The sequence below is a fragment of the Dermacentor variabilis genome, chromosome 3 (assembly GCF_050947875.1).
Source record: "Dermacentor variabilis isolate Ectoservices chromosome 3, ASM5094787v1, whole genome shotgun sequence".
Classification (NCBI taxonomy): Eukaryota; Metazoa; Arthropoda; class Arachnida; order Ixodida; family Ixodidae; genus Dermacentor; species Dermacentor variabilis.
The window spans coordinates 43,316,340-43,344,099 of NC_134570.1; the positions used below are offsets into that span (position 1 = coordinate 43,316,340).

Consider the following 27,760-nt stretch of genomic DNA (forward strand, 5'->3'; position numbering starts at 1 on the left):
TTTTTTGCCTGTACCAATATGGCCGCTGCGGCTTCACTCGCTCCCTTAAACATGGAGTTTCATACAATAATACTTATTGTACGACCAATGGACTGCCACTCCAAAAGGATATATATATATATATATATATATATATATATATATATATATATATATATATATATATATATAACCTCCTTGGTCCACTGCTTGGTCCTGCACGGGTGATTTCGAGCTCTTAAATTTGAAGTTGAAAAGTTGCAGAACTCTGACGCACGTGAAGCTGTAAGTTACGGGCGCCAAAAATAAAAAAAAAAGGAACGAATTTTGCGCCAAGCGTCGCTCGTTGCTCTGCCTAATGTTTTCTCCCATGACAGCGAAAATCGTACTTCTCGTTGGCAACACTGCTCCATATATTCGAAACTACAAAACTACGATTATTCTGTATACAAAACTACAAATGTAAAATAGGGCAGCGGTAATCCGTTTTCAGCCTGCCTCACTTCTTGAGCCTCCGAAACGAACCGTCGTGCCGTTGTAGCGGGTAGCATCGGAGAACTTCCGTGTGACAAGGGGAAGAGACATCTTCATCCTCGCGTAGAGAGCGCTGTGGACAGCGGAGGCTCTCTGTGCTGCCATATCGCACATTTCCGGCACTCCGCAGCGACTGGTTGCAGTCGCGCTTCGCTCCTTTCTTTTCGTCTGCGCACAACCCTGTGGACGGAGCGTCTCACGCTGTTCTCTGTTCTGTGGACTGCTGCTGTTGCTGCTTCGTTCTTTCCGTGATGGCATTCGGTAAGGACGACGAATATCTGCTACTTCAGCGAGAATATGCATCTATACCGCACTAGAACATCCTGGCCTTGCGCCACGGCGCACTGCGCTTTGAGAGTTCATTTTCTTTAGCTATCACTTTAAAATCTATACACTTGTTCTTTAAATCTACTTTCGCGCTGGCGCGCGGTGAAGCTGGCTTCCCCTGTGCGCTATAAATTTTTCCAACTCACGCTATTGTGGCTTTTGAACCGCGGCGAATGAACCAAATTCTCGTACCTTTGAACTGTTCCTTTGCCCGGCGAGCACGCATTATTTCTTTTTTTTTATTTTGAAGTGTCCTGCTTGGCAAAAAAGAACCTTGAATGAAAGTCGCGAGCAGCGTAAATTGTTCTAATTCAGCTTTTTTTTTCACTTCTGTTGCTCGCTTTGACCTGGCAGCTGGTACACCCTGAAAAATAGCACACATGCAAAAAATATACGTATAATAAAACTGAACCGCGCAGGACTGTTCAGTTTTCGCCAGGTGCGGCACCGTTATTTTACGTGATTTCCGTTCTCATTGCAAGTTACAGATCTGTCCTATGTAATGCTGAAAAGGCAACCTTATATTGCACCCCAAAGAATAGATATTGCACTGACAACTTCAGTTGAATGTGGCATTATTTCAGGCCACTGGGCCCTTTTCATTCATTAGGCCAGGCAAAATTTCGAAGAAACAGCAAAGATTTATTTTATGTTGCTCTTTTCATTGCCATAGTTCTGTTCCTGTTACTAGCCAGCCTAACTCTATTAAGTGCAGAGTCGCAAAATAGACTTCTTGTTATGTTTAATGTGTTTTTGTCTATGTATTGACAACTTGGATTGACCGTTTAGCCATGCCTTCACGTGTGGGCTTATGTTCTTAGCCTACCACTAGACGTATTATTGTGGCATTAAGTTTCATATTGTGATATAGGATCTAAGCATTGATCCCTCAGTACCCTTGTCAAAGTGCTCCTCCTCTTTGTGGAAAGCTTTTGTTGAGCATCACACATCTCAGTAACCCTACCGTGTTGATGTATCGCAAGTAGCTGGGATGTTAAGCTAACCTTGATTCAATCCTTGAAGGGAAGTAAAGTTTAACAAAACTAAATAGCATTCTGTTTAAGAAAGCATATGAGTCACTTGCACTAAAAGTGCTAACTATTATGTTTATCGCAGACATCTTGAGACTGTTCATCATATTACGCTGTGTGTCTGTAAAGCATTATATTGAAGGTAATTAACCAACTTCTAGACCATGATATCCTTAAGTAGCACCAAATGTCAGTGGAGGCTAAATGTTTCAGTGAAGAGCATAGAATATTCAGATAATGCAAAAAGGGTGTACGGAGTACATGTGACGGCAGGTAACATTGACAAAGTCTGTTTCCTGCAGATATGTTCACATCTGGTGTAGTATTTGTGGCTGCCACTCAGCACAGAAAGATTGAGCTGTGATGATAATGCACTGAAGTGTCTTGCCATAGGCACACTGACTTTAAGAACTTTGAGGCTGTTAGGTGTTCCTATTAAATGGAAACAAAACAGACTACAAATGACAGATTCCATGAAAAAGCTTTCAGGTGGAGAGAATATATAATGTGAAATATGTGTCAGAAATCTCATATTTTGAAAGGAAGAAGCAAGACCAAACTTAATGCATTGGACAGTCACATGCAGAAATCAGTGTCAAACAAAGCTCCAGGTAATGAATCATGATCAGTATGTCATTGTCTACTCTATTGCAGTTTTACACCATGCAATAAATTTATTCTTCCACAAAAGCAAACTACAGGAGGCGGGCAGGAAAAGAAAAATTATAGACTGATCCCAAACACTCTGGGCGGGATTGACATAACAATGAAGTCTCACATCATATACCACATTTTGAGTATGCTTCCTGAAGATGACCTCTATTGAGACAAGTTCTCTGATTACATAAGAGGTTAGGAATTGTTTAGTTCCTTGTAGATTCAGTGCACTTGTTGCTGAACTTCCCAGGTGATTGTTAAACTTGCAAAACTCTGTGAACATGACACACGCAACAACGTACAAGTAGCATTATGAAACATCGTTCCAGCGAACAATTGAACACAGACGAGAAGAGAAAGACAACACAAACGCCGGACTTCAACTGAATTTTATTCATGGAAAACAGGGCTTTATGTACACAGGGGGAGGAGGGGGGGGGGAGGTCTGCTAGTGCGCAGGACCACCTAAAAATATTTCCTTGGTCCAGGCGACAGTCATCAGAAGCGTCGAAACCAAAAGAAAAAAGGAATAAAAGCAAAAAGTGAAAAAAGCTGAAAAAAACCTTTCTCTCTCTTTTCTTCCCCTCTTTTTCACATCGTTAAGTACAATCTTGCTCATCTCCCGCCCTACCTAGCTGATTCGACACACACGTTTGCCCTGATATAATCAAGTTCCTTTTCCCTAGTACAACAGAAGGAGCACTGACATTTTCATTGGAGATACAAAAGGCTTCAAAAATTTCCTGCTTTTTCTGATTGCTAAATTTGCGCAACACACGTGTTCGTTTGAAAAATGCCTTGCATGCTGGCTTGTGCGAGCAACGGCGAATGTGGTCAGCTAAATGACCAGCGTCGCTTAGTGAAGTAGCCTTCCTGCGATGCTCTAGCAGGCGTTCATTCAGACAGCGCCCGGTTTGGCCAGTATAGCATTTCCCACAGGCGAGGGGAATACTATACACAACACCTACGTCACATTCAACGAGGGCTTTGGTGTGCTTTATTTTGCAGGCTGGCTTCTTCTGGATTCATTTAGCCGACCACATTCGCCGTTGTTCGCACAAGCCAGCATGCATGGCGTTTTTCGAACGGACACGTGTGTTGCGGAAATTTAGCAATCAGAAAAACTGGGAAGTTTTTTAAGCCTTTTGTATCTCCAATAAAAACAGTTACTGTGTCAGTGCTCCCTCTGTTGTACTAGGGAAAAAAAGAACTTATCTCAGGGCAAACGTGTGTGTCGAATCAGCTTGGTAGGGTGGTAGATGAGCAAGATTGTACTGAGTGACGTGAAAAAGAGGGTAAGAAAAGAGAGAAAGAAAGGTTTTTCACTTTTTGCTTTTCTTCCTTTCTTCTTTTGGTTTCGATACTTCTGATGTCTGTTGCCTGGACGAAGAAAATATTTTTGGGTGGTCCTGCGCACTAGCAGCCTCCCCCTCCCCTGGTGTACATAAAGCCCTGTTTTCTATGAATAAAATTCAGTTGAAGTCCAGCGTTCGTGCTGTCTTTGTCTTCTTGTCCGTGTTCAATTGTGTGCTGGAACGATGTTTCATAATGCTAATCGCAACCAACTAGCTCAGCTCTCCATACTTAACGTACAAGTAACATGGTGCAGCTTTCAGCAGGTGTCTATCTGAAGATTAGCAGGCCTTATACTGAGGGAAAAAGAAGGATAGCAGGCATGTGTGCAAGTTTGATATGAATTACAAACATGCCCAAGTTCACACTTTGATAAGGTAAGACATATTCAGATCAATCTTTTTTTTTTTCATAGTTGTTTTACACCACTGTGGTGACTTAGTAGCCGTGGCATTCTGCTGCTAAGCAAGAGGTCACTGGTTTAGTTCACAGCCATCACGGCCCATTTCCAATGGAAGAAAGGAATGCAAAAGTACCTGTGTATTTAGAGCTTAGTATTGTAAAATGAAACTCGAATGGGAAAATAAATTTGGAGCAAATGCTTCATTAATGCACCTCTCACAGGTTCTGAGCAGCCTTGGCACATAAAGTTCCATCAATTAAGTCTGCTTCAAAGGGAACTCTTCTGAAGCTTTCTCGGGGGATGAGAATGCTAGCAACCTCCAAGCAGCCTACAATATTTTTGCGTTCTTATTATTTAACATATTATGTAATTATTAACTTTATTGTCACAGTGTGTTGATATGAGGTTTGCAGAGCACATTTGAAAACATCACTTTCAGTTGTTCGCAATGAGCAACCTTTTGGAAACAAAGTTGAGAGTCACCGTAGCACAATCTGAAAGCTTTAGTGGCGCTCGCAATCCTCCACCACTTGCTGAGCTGTGGCGATTTGCCCGGGGTGATGATACTAAAGAGAATGTTTTATAGGACTAAACTTGGTGCGTTGGTGCATGTGTGAAAGTGCAAATAACATGAGGGGGGAAGCCTCGTGCTCCGAAGCTATATATTCAGGTGACTATGTACTTTATTATTATAATTTTTATTTAGCTGTGCTTTGAGCCTTTTACATGAGCCCGCACAGGAAGTTGGTTAAACGTGAGCACCAAACAACATCACATAACTCCTAAAATGCTTGAAACAAGAAAGAGTAAAAAAAAATGTTTTTAATGTGCTACGAAGTATTCCCGCAACTAGCTCGCCTTGAGCACTTTATGCAAAGTGCAAAACAAAATCAACAGCAGTCTTACTGACAGCATATAGCAAAGGTATTTTATTATCAACATTATATAAGATAAACCACAAAATCAAAGGCAAAAATAGATCTCTATCTCATGCTGAACAGGAATGTGACTCCTATTTTGCTACAAAGGCTGGTATCCACATAATCTAGCTCCAACAATTTCTGTGCATGGAGGCGTGCCTTATGTTGTCAACTTCCTGGGTAATGTTTCTACACATGTTGATATGCCAACAGAAGTTTATGTGAAAAAAAAGAGAAGAAAAAGAAAAGGAATGTCGCATCTCGCAAGTAAAGCATAATTTTCATGTTGTTCCTGGGTCATGTTTCTACACATGTCGATATGTCAACAGAAGTTTATGTGAAAAAAAAGAAGAAAAAGGAATGTCGCATCTCGCAAGTAAAGCGTAATTTTCATGTTGTAACTGGCGGCTCTCTTTACGAAATGTCTATCAACTGCAAGGGTCCCAGAAAACTGAAAGAATGCAAACATTATACTAATTTACAGAAAGGGAGACATTAAAGAACTGAAAAATTTTAGGCCTGTTAGCTTACTCCCAGTATTCTACAAAAGATTTACCACGATAATCTCCAATAGGATAAGGGCAACACTGGAATTTAGTCAACTAAGGGAACAGGCAGGCTTCAGGAACTGATTCTCTACAGTGGATCACATCCTGGTCATTAATCAGGTTATCGAAAAATCTGCAGAGTACAATAAACCTCTCTGTATGGCTTTCATAAGTTACGAAAAAGCATTTAATTCAGTAGAGATACCAGCAGTCACAGAGGCATTGCGTAATCAAAGAGCGCAGAGCGCTTACGTAAATTCCTTGGAAAATATCTACAGAGATTCCACAGCCACCTTAATTCTGCATAAGAAAAGTAGGAAGGCACCTATAAAGAAAGGAGTCAGACAAGGAGGCGCAGTCTCTCCAATGCTATTCACTGCGTGCTTGGAAGAAATATTCAAGCTATTAAACTGGGAAGGTTTAGGAGTAAGGATCGATGGCAAATACCTCAGCAACCTTCAGTTTGCCAATGACATTGCTCTATTCAGCAACACTGCAGGCGAGTTACAGCAAATGATTGAGGACCTTAACAGAGAGAGTGTAGGAGTGGGGCTGAAGATTAATATGCAGAAGACAAAGATAATGATGAATAACCGGGCAAAGGAACAAGAATTCAGGATCGCCAGTCAGCGTCTAGAGTCTGTTAATGAGTGCATTTACCTAGGTCAGCTAATCACAGGGAACCCTGGCCATGAGAAGAAAATTCACAGAATAAAAATGGGTTGGATCGCATACTGCAGACATCGTGAGCTCCTGACTGGAAGCTTACCGTTATGATTGAAAAGGAAGGTATACAATCAGTGCATTTTACTGGTGCTGACATATGGGGCAGAGACTTGGGGACTGACAAAGAAACTTGAGAACAAGTTAAGGACTGCGCAAAGAGTGATGGAACGAAGAATGCTAGGCATAACTTTAAGAGAGAGAAAGAGAGTGGTTTGGGATCAGAGAACAAATGGGTACAGACAACATTCTAATTGACATAAAGAGGAAAAAAATGGCGCTGGGCAAGTCATGTAATGCATAGAGTAGATAGCCCTTGGACCATTAGGGTGACAGAATGGGTACCAAGAGAAGGGAAGCGCAGTAGAGGACGACAGAAGACTAGGTGGCGCAACGAAATTAGGAAGTTTGCTGGTGCTCGTTGGAGTTGGTATGCGCGGGACAGGGGCAATTGGAGATCACGGGGAGAGGCCTTCATCCTGCACTGTACATAAAATAGGACGATGATGATGATGATCATTCTTAGACTACCAATATGACATAATCGACTTTTGTTTTTGCATTAATAAATAGTCCAAAATGTGGCCCGAAGCCCTGTAGATTCTAAATCTTCGATAACATGCTGGCAAGCATAAGAATTCCCTAAATGATGTGCTTGATATATGAACCTTGATTATATGAAATATATGAAATACTTGATTATATGAACCGGTTGTACACAGAAGGTGGACGTCATAACCTCATGATGCATTCACTTGCTTCGTTCCTGCTATCACTGCGACAGCCACATACAAGCACAGCCAAAAGTATGCACAGCATTCTTGTTTAATTTTTAACAGTAAAGTTTCCTGCCTATTTTTATTACTATGTGACATCTACAACTTTTGATCTGTGTCATGACATCATGATGATATCGATGACGCCAGGTGTGGCATTTCAAGGCCAACTTTAACATCAAATTATAATGCCTTTTAAGTAATTCCCAGCCATCATATTTGCCATGTGCCATGTCTGTATGTAGAAAAAGTGTGTACTTAAGTTTCTACTACGTTAAAAATATGTGTCAGTATACTTCTCGAAGTACACTGATGAGGTGTCTTCGCTCCAGTATTGAATGTCACACTGGAGGAGTGAAGTTGTCCCTAAAAGTCCAAATGCTCTTGCAACATACCTACCTAGTGTTCTTTCATGCATGCGTACGCTGTCCTCAAGCGTCACTTAGTTTTGTATGTCCTTCTTATTCGGAGTGCAGGCCAAGTGCGTGTGTGCTTTGTAAGGTTTGTGGACGGGGTTGTAAGGAGGACCTTTCGGGAACTAGGAGTACAGCATTTAATTACAATATTTACATTAAAGCATGAGATACATTTCAACATTTTAGTATGACTCCCAAATGGAGCCTGCAAGACGAAGCACACAGCACACGAGCTTCAAGCACCAAGCACCCCGCTTGTCGAGCACACAGCTGCTTAAGAACACTTTGTCCTCCCTACATCCCTAGGTGAGGGAAAACTGTTGTCCAACCTTCGTCCAATCGGACCGTCCACAGTCGTTGGAGGCGTAGCCGACCCGCCTTTGATGGGGAGGGCTCACGCACTCACGTACGCACTTTGGATTCCCAGAACCCACCGAGTTGAGCGGGTCCTCATAGCCAGGTTGTTACACTTGACCCCAGCCGGTGCCTCTTAATTCCAGAGCTGACTTCGCCAGTAGCCGCCTCGAGTGTCAGCAGACTGTGACGAATCCTGGGGCCCGAGGAAAACGCACCGCAAAACACCCTTTTCAGAGAAGCTCTCTTCCTGCAATCGACCGACAATACTCGGTCCGCCGAACGGCTAGCCTGGCCAACACAGCTGGGCTGTACGAGGAGGCGCATGGTTAATTAACTTTGCCGTGGTCTCTAGTTCTCCAAAGGAAGTGCTTGGTTGGTTAGCATTGCCGGCATCGCCAGTTCTCTGAAGGACGCCACTCCTGCGGATTGATCGAAACATCTGCAGCGAACTGAGATAGATTTGCATAGCAGTACCCCTGGAGGCCGATCGTAACAGCCTTCACTGAATGTGTTATTAGCCGAAGTTGCATTTGACAGGTGTGTGAGTGGATCGATGATTAATTGTGGTTGCCGTTTTTATCCTTGCAGCTTTGCGTCGAGAAACTCTAGAAAAGTTCCAGAAGGAATTTGAAAAGGAACCCAGGAACCGGCTTGCGCAAAATGTCTGCACCAAGGTTGACATCAAAGACCTGTGCCAGAAACGCACAGCTCAACTAAATCATGTGGTTTCACACAAGGCAAGTAGATACTGCACATGTCTGAGTCTTCATGGCAAGCTTGCCTTCTTGTCACTCAGCTTGTTGGCCACTGCATAATAGTTTGAGAATAACCTTGAGACATCTGTGCAGAGAGGAGAGGTGGAATGGTGTGTTAGAGCTTCGAGGAAGGCAGAATTAGCTTTAAAGAGACAATAAGGCCTACAGTAGTAGGTTACTCTCCTGTAATTTTATATATGCCAACTTTTACATGAACAGAATTTTGGTTTGTTGGAAAGGAAACAAGAAACGAGATAAAACAAGATGAGTTGTGAAACTGCTATGAAATACCTGCACTAGGTCTCTCTGGAAGCTGCACTCTTGCCTCGTGCAAGAGTGCAGCTTCAAGGGTCTTCAAGGGTCTTGTGCCATCATGGACAAATAAAGCACGAGCTATAAATAACAAAATAAAACACCTTTCACAATTGTTAACAGTAGCTCTAGAGCAAGTTCGCACCACTACTTATCCATTCGTTGAAGATGTTATAGGCCGAAAGCATATTTAGCGCCAGCAAACAAGGACGGAAGGGAGACGACAACACAATGTCCCTTCCGTCCTTGTTTGCTGGTGCTAAATATGCTTTCAGTTAACCAACACGCCCAACAAATGGCAGTGTTATAGGCCTCACATTTAGAATACAAGCCGTAGTTATTTTGATATTCCACGTACTGATATGAAAGCAGAAACAAAAGGATGCGTTTTAGTTAGCCCTCACTTGTTCATATTTCACCTGTCCACAATAGTACTCACCATTCCTTTTTCCACTTGTATTGAGATGAGAAAGGGAACCACTGTCCTGTGATCCATCCAAGCCTAAAATAACGACGTGCATGGATTTTGTGCTTTCTTGGACAGGTGGATGTTGAAGGGAGACCACCCTCGAACCAGAAGGTGACTGGGCGATGCTGGCTCTTTGCCTGCCTGAATGCGATTCGGGTACCACTCATGAGGCACTTCCAGCTGGAGGAGCTTGAACTCAGCTCCGCATATCTGTTCTTTTGGGACAAGGTGAGAGCCATATTTTGCGTTTTATTCTACGTAAAAGAGTAATTGTATGACATTTTTCAATTTTTTTTCCCACATTACATGAAGGCTCAAGCCCACTAAACCTTAGCAAATTAATGGCAATCATCAAAGCGCCCTAAATAGTTTACTATATTAAAACCACTTTGCTGCCTGTACTCAGGGGTATATGTGTCTTGACATCCTTGCACCTATAAAACCTTTATTAGTCATAATCATTGCACACCATAAAAAACTGTCTCGCTGCATTCCTGCAGTTGCTGTGGCAGCCACAGAGGAGCTTAGCCAAAAGAAACAAGGACAGAACACTTATATTTAAGAAGTAGCTTTCTTTGCCAACCCTCCAAATCTTTGCTGACCAAGCCTGCAACTGCAACCGACTGCTGCTGTCACCGCCACCCTATATCTCACGCATAGCTCGCAACACTCGTAGCTCACGGCACTCATAGGAAAGCACTCAATAGGCCAGCACTCGTATAACAAATCGCCTTATATATAGCCACCTGTACTGCCCCTGTAGATGAAACAACAAACAGTGCCACTTCTGCTTTGTTGGTTTTTTGTTGAGTAAAGTGGGCAGATCTTGGCGATAGTGCAGTAGTAGAAATTAGGCTGAATGTAATCTGGGGACACATGATCAACGGGGATCGCGTGTTGGGGGTCTCCAAATTTTGCTGGATGGGCATGTATTCAAAATGCTACAAAACACAGTGCCCAATTTGAAGTTTTATAGCAATTTGTGTAGCAAAAGCTGTGCTTGATGTAGATTCCAACATTTGCATTGGGGCTGCATTATTTTTTTAATGAGCAATGTCATCACACATAATCTTATTGCTCCACACTTTGCGATATTGTGAATTTTGCTGCTGTTACGTTAATGTTGATAATGCCAGGTCCTGAATTTGGAGGCTAACTTTCGCATCAGATTAAGAGATCATGCATCTTACTAGTGTTTCCCAATATTCTTGCTTGCTATCCTTTTGCACACAAGCATGTAGTAGTGATTCTATGGTAACTAAGATGTCTGCAAGTACACCTTTTACTTGTGCCTTATTGAAATTGCAAATATATGCCACGAAGGCATGCACATACCATGAAGGGATGCTTCTTCCAGCTGTTTATTTCAGGACAGTGTCATGAAATATGTACATCATGTTCACTATTGTGTATACAGGTGAGCCGATTAGACAAGAAAAATGAAAACTATAAGAATGACAGTAGCTCAAATAAAGAAAGAAGAAAGATTATGTTCATGCATATCTCGATAAGTCGCATATCTGTAATGTAGTAAAGGAATAGAAAGGTCACTGAGAGAGCCCATGCTCTTTCTTTCGTTCTTCCTCCTTGTTTCTTGAAATAGCATCTTGCGTTTGCACTGTTTTACCGTTTCAAGCACTGTGTGCTGTTGCAGGTGCGTGACATCTGAATGGGGAAATTCAAACCAGTATATTTTCACCAAACAGGAGGATTGTTCTTGGGGTTGGGAACATTCTTCATTCTTGAAGTAGTAAAGGCAAGGCGCAGAAGACCAGGACTAAAGAAGAAGAACACAAATGACAGGACCGGCGCCGGTCCTGTCTTTTGTGTTCTTCTTCTTGAGTCCTGGTCTTCTGCGCCTTGCCTTTACTACTTCAAGCATGAACCAACTAGCCCAAGCAAGAGTTTTACTTGAGCATAATTCTTCATTCTATATGAAGGGGGGGAAATGCATTGTTGCATGAGATCCGTCAACAGAATTCTTGCAGCGCCTTTGTGTAGGTGTGTTTGAACTGTTTTTATTGAGCTGTTGCATTTTATTTGCACATGACGAAGTCACTTGAACGCTATCTAACTCATGTCAACCGTCGTCGCTACAGATGTGATGCTGCAATGATTTTTATGCATTTCAAAGGGCCTGCTTCATGTAGTAAATGTGAACCTTGTTGGCACTCGTCAATGCGCTGTACTTATTACCCGGATGTGGCTTTGAAATGAAAAACTTAATCAGCCAATCAACTAATGGAGTGAGAAGAATAATAACAAATTAAGGGGCTCAACTTTGCTCAGTCCAGTTATGTGAAGCCAACAAACAAAGAAACCAAGAAAACCACAGGGAGAAAGTGACTGTTCTTCTTTAATTGAGAATGTAGAAGTACGAATGGAGGAAAAGGGATAGGAAAGTGGTCAAAAAAGGCAGCTCGCTGTTGTTGGCTGCCGCAACGTGGCTGCTGTAGCTCAACAGTGGAACATTGCAAATATGCGGAAGATGCGACTGTGGCTCCCACTTCTGGCAAGTTGCCTTTCTGTCCTCCTTAATTTCCTATTCTTAAATTATTTATACACGAGCTATGTATTACTTGTTCAAATATGCTTTCCTTGGCTTGGCTTTGTATGATTGTAACAATCAATCAAAATGTTGTGTAAACATTGCCAGTTTTCCGCCAACTTTGCTGTCATATTTGTTTACATCTTCCTTGTGCAACTGCAGGTGGAGCGGAGCAATTACTTCCTCAACAACGTGGTCGAAATGTGGCGACGAGGAGAGACCGTCGAGGGCCGTCTGTTCAGTTTTCTACTCCGTGAACCCCTTGAAGACGGCGGCCAGTGGCACATGGTGCACAACCTCGTGGCCAAGCATGGACTCGTGCCCAAACAGTGCTATCCGGAGTCGGTCACCTCCGAGTCATCACGTCGCTTCAACCAGCTCCTCACCAGCAAGGTTGTTCTCACCCACTTGGTTTGAACATTCTGTCTACTTCGGTGCTTGCTGTTTCCAGACAGCACACGCCCCTAAGGCTTCGTGTACTGCTGTTTCAAATCGGACGTACAGCACCTTGTGGCGAGTGCCATGGAGAAATCTGTGTTCCCTGCTCGCTGCCACTCAGGGGTGAGGATGGCCTCTAGGAATAGGATCTTTGTAAGCAGTAAAAAAAAAAAAAAATCAACTTCTGTCTACTGTTGTGCGCATAGATGTTGCAATGGTTATAAAAACACTGCGTGGAAGCTAGGGAAGGTAGAATTTTATTGATTTCCCTGGAAATCGTAAATTGTATGAAGGCTCATTGCAGCGGCTTAGCTTTTTTTTTTTCATAGATATTTGTTGATGTGAATAGCTTTTTCTTAGATTTTTGTTATTTATGCATGTAAATAAGGAAATTGTGTGGGAATATAGTGCCGGTGACATGCATCACATATTTTAACACACATTCTTTCTTTGTGCATCTTCTTCTGCTTGCTCTCCAATACATTACTAGTACATAGACACACCCCGTGTTTTCATTTATTGTAGGGTCGGCGAATACTCATAGTTTCAAGTACAAATAGAATACTACAAACTAATATTCATATTCAAAGAACTACTTATTCGGTATCTTTAAATACGTTCTTGAAATTAACCAATCTTTTTCACAATACCCAATTGGCTGCTAAAGCCTTCTTATTCTTCTTCATCTGCTAAACAATGTATGTCAAGCTAATAGAAGTGAAACAATAAATGTTGTCGAAGGAATGCAAAAAGAAAATGTACGATGGAAGTCTTGTTTGAGATTTTGTGGTGGTAGTATACACGACGTGCGAGTATTGCTTGTACTAGCCCCTCAAAAGCGTGGCACTTTGGGCTAGCTGGTATGTCATGACTGTTTTAGGTTTGTAGCGCAGCTCAGAAAGAGCAAAAAAGGAAGGAGGTAGGGGTAATCAAAGGGAACGGAAAACAGAGTGAGCGCTAACTTCCAACCGATGGTTTATTTCGTGACACAAACGGCTACTTATGCACTCAGTAAACTTGTGACATCAAGAGATTACAAGGAAACCAAGCAAAAAAACCGATAGTAACCAAGTGACAACATATTCAGACAGCCTGTGGCTGCAGTCGGAGATATACGCCAATTCATTGCTTGATAATGATAATGAAAGTGAGCTTACACATGCGTGGCCCAGACCAATGATAGCCTTTGCTTTGACGATTTCTCTTGTGAGCTGATTACGACTACGACCTAGAATGACGCATTCCTCCAAGACAGGTTCGCAACCACACGTTTTGCGGTGCTTCGCAAGAAAACCCCTAGCTGTAATACAATTCTTAGCATTGTAACCATGATCGCGCAGCCTAAAAGCCTAAAACTAGTCTGTCAGTTACGATTTTCAGCAGTCTAGCCATGTAGCATTTTTATTTTTTACGCTGTGAGCTGGGACGTCTTTCTTGCTACCAACTCTTTTACATTACAATAAAAACAGGAACAGCGCAACACAGGGCGAGCGAGTAAACAGGACAGAGCGCTGTTCAGAGCGCTCGTCCTGTGTTGCGCTGTTTCTGTTGTTATTCTAAAGATGAACCAACCAGCCCCATTGAACGCACTGCTCTTTTACATGTCATTACGGCACGCAAGTCTTTCAGTAGCTTTCTTTCTTCTGCAGCTTCTGATTTTTTTTCGGCAGCCATTTTCTTATCACTGCCAGTCATTCCTTTAGAGGCTGCTCAAAATGAGGCTCTAATAAATATGTTGAGACGCTATTTGTGTAGTTTTTAATAAAAAGTATTGTTTTCAAGACTGAATCTTTGTAATTAAAGGGACACTAAAGGTTACCAGAAAGTCAAGTTAAAGTGATAAAGCAATGCTCTAGAATGTCTAAGGCGTCAATATTATTGCGAACAGAGCTTTAGTAACCGAGAAATTGAGGTAAATGCATGACACGATTTGAGACCCCCCAGCGACATTTTGGTACTAGCCCGATGACGAAAGCACTCCTCATCACAATTTGTCACTAGTACTCAACTACTCATATTAAAAAGATCATTTCATTAGATTATAAGACGGAATAAAATGCTGCTTGCTTACTTCTATTCGATTCTAAGAAAAAATAACATTTTGACGTTAGCCTTGAGTAGTACGGGTGATCGAAAGGTTTCGTTTTCGCTCGACTCTGCGTGCTCGACTTTGCGCCGCGCGCGCTTTGGAGTTTCAGTCGTCTCTTTATCGCGTCGTGCTGCGGTGGTCCTGCTGGCTCGCGAAACTTGCATTTGGAACAAGCAGCGAGAATGCTACGTCCATGTGATGTTGTGGGATGCGCGAACGGTCCGCGGAACTTGGCCAAGGGCAGTTGCAGCGGCGAATGTAACGTTACTTATCACTGTGTGCCAACGAGTGAACCTCTCCGTTCGAAATGGTTAAGTGCCATACCTCTGCCACAGCGTGCTGGCAAAGAGCCGAAAAATCATGTAGTGTGCTCGCTGCACTTTTGTCCAGAGGATTACGAGTTCAACACCGACTTACTGAAGTTGCGTGGAGTGCCTTTCAAAGCAGGCCACCGGTGTAGTAGTACGCAGCGATGCCGGCAGCGCAAGCTCTCAGCAGCAGATCATATTCATCGGTGCTTAAATCGCTGAACTCGAACTCGGCATCACGAGCCAATGTGTCGTCAGGGTCGTTCATTGCTACGAGCATCGAAGTTGGCGTCGTAAAATAAAGAACAAGCTTATCGTCACGCGCTTTCCCTTCCGCTAGCCACCATAGTTCCGCTTTTGTGCTGCTGTCAGCTCCGTCTTGGCTCTGTTTCTGGCCGCGCGTTTGCATTTTGCGCAGAAAAACCGTAGCACTGTCTGTGGAAGCCGTTTTACTCACCGACAGCGCAACGTCACTATGAGACCATGACGTCAATACTCCTCGATCGGAGGGCGGGTGATATGAACTGCGCTAGAGGTACGCGGACGCTTCAGAACGCATTTTCTCTTAAAATAAGTCTCTTCTTCGCACGCAACAAGCGTTTAGAGGTTTCTGGGATGGTATTTCAACAGTCCACGTTGACTTAATATTAACCTTTAGTGTCCCTTTAATAGACCGCTGTTTTTCTTGTCAGTACTGGCATACCGAAATATGCATGCAGAAGTAAATATTCCTGCTGTAAATGTCTATATGTATCTGCATTTGACTATTGATATTTGATTCATATACAAAAAAATGTGGCATTTGCCCACCTTTATTTATTATTGTCGGTGAATGTGTAACATATTGAAGCTCGAGCCACTTCATGTAGGTGCACCGAGCAAAAAGTGGAAAGCTCAGTTTGTCCCATCTGCCTTCGTTGATGGCCTGATCTGAAGGCACGAGCTCGCTTTTAAGCTGGGCCAGAGTGCACAAAGTCTTGCGTTACAGTTGCTTGTAAGAGAAAATGACAGCCGATCTTGACGCCTGACATATTAATAGTGACGGCAGCCTGCTGACGGCAAAGGGTGCTTGCAAACGAAAAGATTTGCGAGTTCGGGCCAGGACCAGCTGGCAGCCCCTAGTTTTTGGTTCATCGTCAGGCTGGATTGGCCCGCTTTCAGGAAGTGTCAAGCCCGGGCTGGGCCGCCAAACTGCAGCATGCGCACATCTGTAGTTGCTCCCAGTGCATGCCAGCTGATGTGCGTCCTGCTTGGACCAAGCTGGCGTTTAAATGTAGCTTCCTAAAATGCAAGCACTCCAAAGCAGGTGTTACGGTAATTATTGGAATGCGCAGCAAGAAAGGTGTGCTCACACATAAGCGCACATTGTGCTCTACGCCCGTTTTATTTGTGCCACCTGCTTTCCGAAGATTTCCGATGGCACTGCCGATTTGTTCCCTCGCGCAATACAGGATTAGCGGTGTACAAGACAGCAGCACGTACCAAACAGCTTCGTTTCAAGAACTCGTCAACGTTGCTTATCCTTATTTTGCAATGCCATTATCACATGCCAACAGCCCCCTCGTTCGGTCAGTGTGCCTGGAACAGAACATACAGAGTGTGCTTGACCTGGCCGTAGTAGCACTGTTGCTGGTGCTGCCATATGGCCGCACGGGCCCTGTGTCTCCCATTCATTATAAACTGTTGTCTGGGCCCTCTGTGCTTCAGAGCAGCCAGTTGATTTCGTTGGTATAGGTTCGTGGCGAGTGAATGGTGCATAAGATGCATGAAACTAAAATTTTAGTGTGCGGACATCAATCTGCCCATGTATTACATCTTTTTGGAGGTTGTGTTTTGTGCATCTATACGTACTTAATTAAGATGCCTCTGTGTGAGAAGAGCATGGAAATCTGAGGGGCTCGATTCTTAATTGCTCACAAGCATATGAGGAAATGTGCAATGAAGCGAGCGAAAGCACAGGCTAAATTACTTGGTATGTTTAATTGAAATGTAGAAATAATAAGGTCAGGGGGATTAAAACTGAGCAAGAAGATGTCATGTTGCTGGTGGGAGCCAAACCCACACTTGAGTATTATGCATGTGATGCTTTGCCAATTAGGCTATTGTGGCAGCCATCGTCTTCTCCAATTTCTTAAGTATTTATGCAAATGTGTATGTACTAGATTAACACTGAGGGAGTTGGTAAGCACCATCTATGACCATGGCAGCAGATGCAGGACATTGTGTTAATCTGTTTCTGCCTCTTACATTTTGATTAAACGTAGTTAATTTCCTCTATGCTTTCTTTAGCTCCATTGTTCATTTTTTCAAATGGCTGTTATTAAGGTGGCTATGTAATACGTGTGCACGAATGCCTTTTTTCTTCCCAGCTGCGAGAATTTGCCCTGGATTTGTACACCCTGTTGGCGAAAGGCTGCTCTGATGCAGACGTCCAGTCCACCATAGAGCAGATGATGGAAACTGTAAGTTATGTGTTTACTACAATGTCCCTGATTTTAGTGAGTTCCTAACAGAAGTGCGTGCAATAAATGTTTTTCGTGTGTTTGCGCAATGAAATATAAGACGATGCCATCCTGCTTAAGAATAAGCGCTACGAGTAGTGGTGTGCAAATGAAGATGCTCCTTCCATGTGAGCAGCACTGTCAAAAGACTTCGATAGGCTCGTCAACCTGCAGCAATGTTCAGTTGCTTATGGCAGATGTGTTCACTGCCACAAGTGCAGGTTGAAAGCTATGTATGTGCATGAAGAAATTTTGGGCCAGAATGAAAATCCATGTAAGTTGGTGGTGTAAGCATGGTGCCCACTCTTGGCTTGGTTTGCAGAGACACCTGGCAATACCAGACACCAGTGTGTCCAGTGGGCAGCTCTTTTCCATGTCTGAAGGAATTGTGACATGCAGGAGTGTGGTCTCTGCTGCAGGAACATGTCGAGCAGCTATTGTTCCTTCATGACATCATATAACTGCAGTTATGATACTGTTAAGGAAAAATGTTGTACTGGAGAATTCTGTTGCTCACAAAGCATAATTTTTCTGCATGCTATTTGCTGTGCAAAAAACTTGCTTTCTTATTTTCGATTCGCACTTGGTTTTAATTATTTGAGTTCACTTCGATATTGAAAATTTGATACTTGCGCACCCCTAGTTTTGAGCATTGCTCGGTAGTCAACCTACCGTAGTAGTGCAAAGCTGATGCACTACATGGAACATGAACTTCATTATCAAATGCACTTGCAGCTTACACAATGTTAAGAATTAGCTGTATAAAACAGACATCATGAAAAACCACAAATGATAATACTCAGCAGCTGATACCAATATTTGAAGGGTTATAAAAGCTTAGGTGCTTCCGAAACTTCAGTAGGATAGTACTTCCAACAATCAAAAGGGAGACATTCTTAATATACAATGTTTGTTCTCAGAAAGAACTGCCTCCTTAAATTTTTCATTAGAGATCTTTAACCTTCCTTTTAATAAAAATGAAAATAAAGCTTCTAACAGTAGTGAAGGGGTGTTGTACTCATTCGTGTGTATGATATATTGCTCTGCCATGACAGGGCCACTTACAGCTGATTTCTTTTTTTTTTTTTTTTATACTTGCTTCTTGTACAGGTGTACCGCATTGTGTCAGTCTGTCTCGGAACGCCCCCAGCCACATTCACCTGGGAGTACTACGACAAAAACAAGGCGTACAAACGGCTGGGCCCCATCACTCCGTTGGAGTTTTACGAGAAGCACGTGAAGCCACTTTTCAACTTCGACGACAAGGTGCGGTGACGTTTCTTGCAGAATAGAACACAGTGGCTTAACTACGCACGATTATGTTAATCTCACCTTACTTTCTTTTGCATGAAAGTGATATTTTGCTGTTTTGGGTTCTCATAAATTGTGAGATTGAGGATGGAGGAGGAACAGCGGCATCAGCAGCCAGATTGGCCGTTAATGTTAACCATTCTATGCGACGGCAAGTAGATGGCCGGTTGCCAAGGGTGAATAACCTTTCACAGACATTGCATCTGTTCTGAATTCAGCACACACCTGAGACTACTGCTCCGTAGTGGAAGAGTACTTGAACAGTTGGTATCCCCAAATAATCTCTACTTTCACATGACTGATTGAGCTCAGTGTCTTACGAAATCTGATCTTACGAGACCCAGCACACTCATTGACCACAACATGGCTGACTCTGTAGCTTTGATACCAACAGCCATTGAGCAGCAGTGGCACCACTGTGCAAGCTGTTACAGTGAACAGCTGCCTTTGTTTCACTCAACACAGGTCCTGCCTGCTTTCCATCAGTTTACCTATAACTTTCTCCTTACACGTTTTCTACTATGCCCAGCAAGTGCGAGGCCCTTGCCATCTTTACAGATCAATCATGGTGCATCGAATTGGCTGCCTTCATACTCTCTGGCAGCATGTTTTTCTTTCAGCCAGTCACAAATAAGTTCTTTGAACACATTCGCCTGGTCCATCTAAAGTGCTTGGGAGACAAGCACTCCGTGCATACGTTTTGTCTCTGTCTAGTTAAATTGCCCTTGTTTTGCATTGTTTTCACCTTGCAGGTGTGCCTGGTGAATGACACTCGGCCCTCTAATCCCTTTGGTGACGCCTACACAGTGGACTGCCTAGGCAATGTCGTTGGAGGCATTCCGACAGTCTACAACAACCAGCCCATGGAAGTGCTCATGCAGTCCATTGTTGACTCAATCAAGGCCAATGAGGTGCGTTCTTGATTTTGCTTCTGGAATGCTGTGCTCATCCCCTAAAGGACCAATCTCCAACAGTGCTATCAAAAAACCATCAAGCCACTAGCCAGAGCTGGCTAACATGAAAGTCAATTTTGACCATGTTTGTATCAGCACTCTTTGAAGCCACAAAAAGCTTTCCCAGAAGTGTTTCAAAAGTGCTTTTCATAAAGTGGTGTCGTTACAGTAGTGGTGGAAGAAAACAGCGTCACATGAATTTCTCGCAGTGGCACAATATGTGAACAAACCTCTTTCTTAGCACTCGGGATGTCAAGATTGGAGTGGGTTGGATACCAGAAACCAACAAGACTTTTGCAGCACACTGGTGTTAATGAGCTGAAGTGTGTACAGAATATTTTAGTGAGTTTACACTTGACACACAGTCACCGTTGCTCTTCGTCTGAAGCAAAAAAAAATCATGTAGGCAGTCATTATACATGTGAAAAAGCTCATATTCACACACGTGACGGTGCTTTCATGTTGAGTCGCATATAGTATAGTTCGACATTCGTAGCCTGATAGCATTCCCACAATATTTGAGCATGCAGTCGAAACCACTCATGACAACATTCAAGTGCCAAGGAAATTTCATTGCCACAACCGATAAGTGTTATAACTTGGTTGCATGAAAAAAAGCAGAGGGGCTGACATCAAAACAATTTACATTGACAGAAGGAAGTACAGTCAAATTCACTTATAGCTGGTGCTTTCTGCACCAACAACAAGTCTGGTAATTTTTAACCACGAGCAATATACTCTAATTTGAATTAATCCGTTCAACATTCACACATTGAAAGTAACAAACTTTTATTTTTCCCGTTGGTTTTGCCATATAAAACCACAGGTACATTTCATGATGTGCACATACTGCACCGCTAACTATTAGTTGCTTGTAACGAATAGTGATGTTACCATGTGGTGCAGCTCACAGCACCAGAGCTCAGTAACCGCAAGATTACGACTAATGTCAAAGAGTGCATTCGTTCTTAACAGACATTGCATATGGTTCTACATCAGGTCCAAAGCAACAGTATCAAGAAACATATCGGTGACCTACCATTTACTGTGCAATGTGGCTTTGCGTCAGTGTGCCTATTTTATGCTTAGTTACAGTGAACCTCTGATCCCTGCAAAATGTGTTCCGTGAAGCCACTGAACCAAAGCAGGTGTACTAATTCAGGGTGCACATTATCATGTGCTAGGAACACGGTTGTCATGCAGAGCGATATGGACTCGGTAATGCTAGTTGATGCTGTGTCGCAAAAATGTGACCAAAACAGGTTTTTTGTGGTTGCTGCTTTAGTGTGCCCGTAGAGCAGTGCTCTCAACACAAGCCTTGTAAGCTCTTTTACGTAGCCCATACAGGCCTTCTCTCATACAGGCATACATACATTACAGGCATACATTCATTACAGGCATACAGGCATACATTCATACAGGCATACCAGTAGTGTTGTAGGGCAGAGCCTGTTGGGAGCAGTGCGTCATGTTTGCGACTCCGTGCCTGATGCAACACCATTGCTGTAGAGGCATTTCAGTGCTGTATAAGAAGCAATGTTGTCTTTCTTAAAGGTGCTAGCTTTATTCAGTGCTGCATGTAGTGTAATCTTTGGTAAAGTTCTTTTTCCTCGTGCGCATTCGTCTTCTAGCCCGTGTGGTTTGGCTGTGAAGTTCTCAAGAGGTGTGACTTGAAGCGAGGACTCTTCGACACAGACTTGTAAGTATGCACGGAGTGCTAACGACATAGAAGCCGTGCCGTTCGCTGACTCTGCTTGCACCCGCATGTGGCAGCAGGCACCGATGCAGAGTTCACATCTGTGAAAATAGTCACTAACTCTGATAGAACACAGGTTTCTTTCTTTCTTTTCCTTACTCCCTAATCTTAATTTCACGTAGCGCCATGTGTCTTTTTCCTGCAATAGATTTTTTTTTTTTCAGTTTCTATTTAATGAAGTCCACGTGCATGTACTTAACAGCCTTTGTGGGCCGTGAACGAAAAGAAAAATTTCATTCAACCATAAATTCATCATTCGCATGCATACTTTCACGGGCTCCCAAGCATGCCAGTGACCAGTTAAAGCAGGAAAACACCGACAGGAAGATAATTCATTAGCCGCCTCAGCTCAATACACTCCCTTCTTTCGTAAAGCACTTCTACCATAAGGGTTGTAAGTAAACAACAAACAAAACACCTGCTTTCTCCTGCATCATTGTGCCGTGTTGTTATTACAAAAGACATTATTGTAGTCTCTGTCTCGGGCCTCACTACACAGTCGTAAACAGACAAAATGGCAGCCTAGAGTCGGATGGGTAAACGTGATGAAGGTACAGGTGTATGCATGGCCCCATGTGATGGCAGGTGCTAGCTATCTCCCATCAGCAGATTTGTACTGATGGGAGATATAAAGTTGTGTGCTTACTCTTGCAAGACCTGAACTCTCGCTTTCAAAGTAAAAAATCTTAAGGGGGGGGGACTCATCATGGTTGCTTGCCTGTGCACACGTCTCCATAACGACCTTGGTTAGGAATGTACTGATAAAGTAGTAAGCGCAGGTGTCAAGGTAAGCAACACAGACTCTGGGTCAAGTAGTGATGAACCAAGCATAACCCGAGCAGTGGTGCAGAAAATTGTGTACGTAACCAGTGTCTTGATTATTCCGCATGTCACTCGCGATGTCGTGGTTCTGCTAGGCACTCATATGCCCGACTCATGTAAGAGCTGCATCAGCCTTGCCGATAATCTGAAAAGGACAGTGTAGGCCAGTGTTGGTACAGTATTATAAGCGTCACCTCTGCACGGATGTTAAAAACTTTTCTGTGTAGGCAGCAACTGCTCGGCGTTGTTTCTTGTCAACAAATGCAGTTTTTTTTTTCCTTCCTTCCAGCTTTGACTATGAAGCACTTTTTGGGACCACCTTCACGTTAGGGATGTCGAGAGCAGATCGCCTCATCTACGGCGAATCCTGCATGGGCCATGCCATGCTCTTCACTGGAGTGTCCCTCGATGTGAGTGAACAGTCTGGGCTTTTACAGACGGTGTTTAGCTGCTGACACTTGATTGCAGTGTCTGGTTTATCTTCATTGGTTGCAAATTGTGAATTTCTGTTGTATTGAGTGCACTTTCACATTCTACTGCATCATGATACAGATATAACACAAAAAAATATGTCAGGCATTGAAGGCCAATCAAATGCTTTACTTTGAAAGCTTGTATTTAAGTCCACACTTGGCACTCGTAGCACGAATATTTGTAGACTTTGTCGCACTGTTGCAAAGGTAAATCGCAGTGAACTGGATTGTTTGAGTACATAATTTAATACTGTGCTGTGCTTCTCTTGTTGCATGTTTATTTCAACAGCTCCTTACTTATACCACCTCTATCCGCATTTCAGCAGTCGCCATACATGTCACTTTCTTTACACAACACCTGCTTCTACACTAAGCCTTAAGTAGTTTTCACATGTTTGTATAGCACGATGGTCACTAAGCGCCTAACATTAACCTTCATGTATAGCCATGTCTATTTTCATGCATGATTGACTCCACTTCCAGTGCTGTAATTGGCTATAAATCTATTGAGGTAGTGTTGTAGCTTTGTGTTACAGTGAGGCTGTGAAACTTTGCTTGTTGCCCTGAGGAATTCAGACTTGTTTTCACACGTTACAATGAGGCTACAATGACCTTTGACATTATGGATATTTGTTCAAACAGCTGTCTCGCTGAGTTCAATCATCTCAGTACACACTGTTTTGCAAATATTGCTACTCCAGCCATGTGTGAATTAACTAATTAATTCCATCCATCCATGTCTCTGCCTGCTAACAGCTCAACTCGTTTAAGGTGTTGATTTATTGGTGTTGGCCTCAGGATACAAACAATACAAATTAAGATGCAAGTAATACTTGGTAGCGTGGTGCTGTGGTGTTCAGTGACAGCTGGTGGTCCTAACTTTTTTTTTTATGCCCGATTCCTCAGTCCGATGGCAATCCAGTGAAGTTCCGTGTGGAAAACTCCTGGGGCGATGACACGGGAGAGAAAGGTATACCATTTCATTTTCATGCTCTCTATTCAAACATTGTGTCTTCAGTTGACATTTCTGTACAGATTTATTGCACATTCACGGGTATAACTCGCATTAAAAAAAACATTTTTACATTTTAAAGAGTATGGACACATATTTCCCCAATTTGTAGAAACTCTACAACATGCTTCTTGCGTATGAAAGGATCACACTTAGCATGTGAAGGTTGAGTTTACTATTATAGTAGATTATTTAAAGCACTCTGGTACGTTTCAGTACTGTTCCTAATGTTTATGCCATTTGGATCATCATCTAATGCAAAAAGAATAATAAGTCAGAAACTAGTGGTGTACGAACATTTCTCGTCAAGCTCGTCTTCACAACAAAATGCTCATGATTGTTGTGAAGCCACATTATGCTTCAGCAGAGCGCAACCATGAAAGTGGGGATGAGTGTACCAATTCAAAGGTGTGTAAATATGGCAAGTTTTGAATATGAATTGAACATTAGTTTTCCAAATGGAAGTATTTGAGAATAACTTGATATTTGTTGTTTTCAAATACGTTAAACCTTATAACGAACTTCAGTATAACTAAATTCTCGATATAACAAAGTATTTAACTTTTCATAACCTCTTGTTCGTAGAACACTATGTATTTAGAGCCTCAATATTACGAAGTGTGTGCGATTTCGATACAACGAAATTTCGCTTCTGCAGCAAAGGAATGCCGAGACAATAAATGGAAACTTCCACAGACACAGATGGTCAAATGATTGAATTACAAGTGGTGGCTTGCAAATGCATCTCTCAAATCATGCGTGCGGTGCGACAAGAGCGACTGCTGAAGTGAAGCCGCATCATGTTCCCTAGAAAGTCGGAAGTGCGATAAGATCCTATCGCGCCCCACGCACTTTGTGCTTTAGGTGCGAGTGAAAGTGTGCTTGGGTGAGGAAGAAAGATGGTGGCTTCACGATTGCCGCGTCCCCGCGAGAACAAAGGGAAAGTGAGGGAGGGGTGCGAGCTCCAGGTAACGTGATCAAGCGCGTGTGAGGGGAGTTGGCACGCGTCGCAATTGATGGCGTGCGTCTCGGCTGTCTGCGCATGGCTGTAAAGCGTGGCTGAGCACATACAGAGGTGCACCCTGTTTTAGAGGTAATCTGCCGCGTGTGCAAAGAGGCCGTGCTGAGACAGCGCATCATGTAAGCCGTCTTCTTGTGCATTTAGCATTGAAGGTTGCGCCATTCGCTCCCCGCTGCCAGCACTTTTCATGATAGCGTTGTCCCAGTGCCGGCGATGCTATCGGCCTAAGGGGCAGAGTGCATGCGAAAGCATGGCTGGCCTCATTTAATTCGTACCGCCGATGTGAAGATGTCAACGTGGCATGAAACCGTATCATTCGTTGCCGACCGCAGTGCATCAAAATGAATTGTTTTCTCATTCGAATTTGCTTTTTTCGTTTGCCCGATAATTCATAAAATTCTGCGGCCTCTTCTCGTGTAAGTAAACTTGATCGGCGACTGTGCTTATTTCCATAAAAGGTCAATACAACATTTCAATGCAACAAAATTCCGATATAACGAGGCAAATTGCCGATTTTATCTACTTCATTGTATCGAGATTTAACTGCGAGTACAGGCAAGTATGGGCAAACGTGTGGTTAGTTCAGGTATTCAAGCCTGCCTTCACATAAAGGAGAGAGAAGTCTTAAAGGGACTCTAAAAGCAAACATTTAGTCAAACTAAGTGATTGATGAGTGCTCGAGAATCTCGAATGCATTAACGTTATCCCGAACTGAGCCTTGGTAATTGAGAAACTGAGGTAAATGCAGGACGCGATTAGAGACTCCCCCAGGACATTCAAGTACTTGTCTGATGACGAAGGCACTCCTCATTTAAATTGTATCATTAGTACTCAACCACTCATTATAAGAACATCATTGCATTGGATTATAGGATGAAAGAAAGTGTTGTTTGCACAGTTCTATTTCATTTTAAGAAAAAAAAGAAATTTGATTGACATTACCCTTGGTAAGGGGGTTGTCGAAAGGTTTCGTTTTTGCTAGACTCTGCTCCACCCATGCTTTCGTGTTTCAGTAGTTTTGTTGTCGCCTAATGCTGTGCTGGTTTGCTGGCTCGTGAAACTCGCACTAACTACAAGTGGCAGAGAATTGCATTTCCATGTGATGTCGCGGGATACCCGAACAATCTATGCCACTTGACAAAAAGCAGCTGCAGCAATGAACCCACCGCTCTGTCATGGCTCGGTTTCTTCATGGTCAAGCGTTTGCGCATTGTGAAAAACACCGTACTGCCGTCTGTCAGGTGCCATTTTGCTCACTGACGGCCGCAAAGCACGGTGATGGCATGTGCAATGGCACCACTCCCTGCTTGGGTAGTGGGAGATTTGAATTGCGATAGAGGTATTCGGACCCTTCACACACAATTTTCTCATGAACTAGGTGTTTTCTTGGGACGAAAAAAAGCATTTCGAGGTTTCTTGGAATTGCATTTAAACAGTCCATGTTGAGTTAGTATTTGCCTTTAGTGTCCCTTTAAGCTCAGTGGGACATTTTTAGAGGAGTCTGTGTAAGAGAACTGAAAAATGTGGCGGTGGTGCTTCACTTTTTTGAAGTTGTTCACTTGAACAGACTTGCAAATAGCATTGCGTGTCTTGAATGAAAAAAATGAACTTGATTTTGTTTTCTTTCTTGGGCCACATTTTCTCTCTACCTAAACAAACCAGTTTCACAAGAAAATTAGTGATCAGCGCTGATCTATTTTTAAAGGCAGAAAAAAAATCAATTTTCAGATTGCTTTTGAAGCTCACGTGTCGAATACTTGTTTCAATTTGAAATCTCACCATTTACCCTAACCTAACCTAACCTAACCACACACTACACACTTTCCAACCACTTTAATTTATTACCCCGATCACACAGGGCACTGCCAATTGCAACTGAGTCTGATCAGGATTGAATTTCTGTATTTGCTCCTCTCCATAACTTGTGCAAAGAAAAATCGCGATGGAGAAATTTGGTACCAGTCGTGATCAAAAATGCCCGTGTGACACCGGTGTAATAAGTTAGCTGCCAACTAGGAAAGGTGTTTAGTGTGAACAGCGATCACTTCCACAGTGCCCATTTTATCTTTATTTCCTTTTGCTTAAGTTGAAGGACTTTCTCCTTAACCTTTCTCAACAGGTTTCTTCATGATGACCCGAGACTGGTTCAAGGAATTTGTGTTCGAAGTGGTTGCAGACAAAAAGTACCTGCCTGCAGATGTGATGGCTGTAAACTCGAAGGAACCCAAGGTGCTGCCTGCTTGGGATCCCATGGGTGCTCTTGCTCACTGACGTCTTCACCACTTTGTGTTCAGAAACGTAATAAAGGAAGCTGATGCGTTTCTTTCTAACGCGTTGAATGTGTGTGCTTCTTCCTGGAATTCATCACCTTTCTCTCTCTCTATGCTTGCAGCAGTGTTTGCATCAGTGGCCTTCACAGGAAATGCAGGTGGAGCACAAATAGGAGAAAGTTACAGCTCTCACGTTGCATACTATCGAGTTGCGTTTCGACTCCCGGTGACACCATGAATATATTAACAACACTGAGATCTGCTGAAAACAAAATCTTAAGCTTGCCAAGGTACTTTCCTATGGCCTGAGTAATCCTATGAAACCATCTCTTGCACTGGAAGCTCTGTTTTCTCTTGCCTCCAACTTTATCGAGCATTAATTTGCATCTTAGTAAACCAGCAGTCTGCATTGCCAAAAAGTTTTATTTCCTGTCCTTTGCTGTGAAGCTCTTGCCCTCGCTATAGACTTGCACCAAGCTCTAATCGCTGATTGCAGGTAACCTGACATGGCGAAACTTCATTTCCAGGCATTGCATCATCCAATGCCTTCTGCCTCCAGACTCTAGAACCAAGAGGGCAGCCACTGCACCCTATTCTTGGATTTTAATAGACGTGTTTTCTCTCTCTATTCCTACCACATTGCTCAAGCCTTGTGAACTCGGAACAAACCTTCCATACTCACTCTTTCCTCTTTAAAA

General features: G+C 42.9%; 1 protein-coding gene across 1 annotated transcript; it reads left to right on the plus strand.

Moving 5' to 3' along the window:
- The first annotated feature begins 401 nt into the window (after positions 1-401).
- On the plus strand, positions 402-27,122 carry LOC142575468 (bleomycin hydrolase). The gene is made up of 11 exons (XM_075684851.1): positions 402-774; positions 8,613-8,761; positions 9,636-9,788; positions 12,271-12,501; positions 17,313-17,405; positions 18,555-18,710; positions 19,508-19,666; positions 21,340-21,407; positions 22,576-22,696; positions 23,666-23,729; positions 26,912-27,122. Exons 1-11 carry the CDS (start codon positions 765-767, stop codon positions 27,061-27,063), a joined length of 1,356 nt encoding a protein of 451 aa, XP_075540966.1. The 5' UTR covers positions 402-764; the 3' UTR covers positions 27,064-27,122.
- Positions 27,123-27,760: the final 638 nt, after the last annotated feature.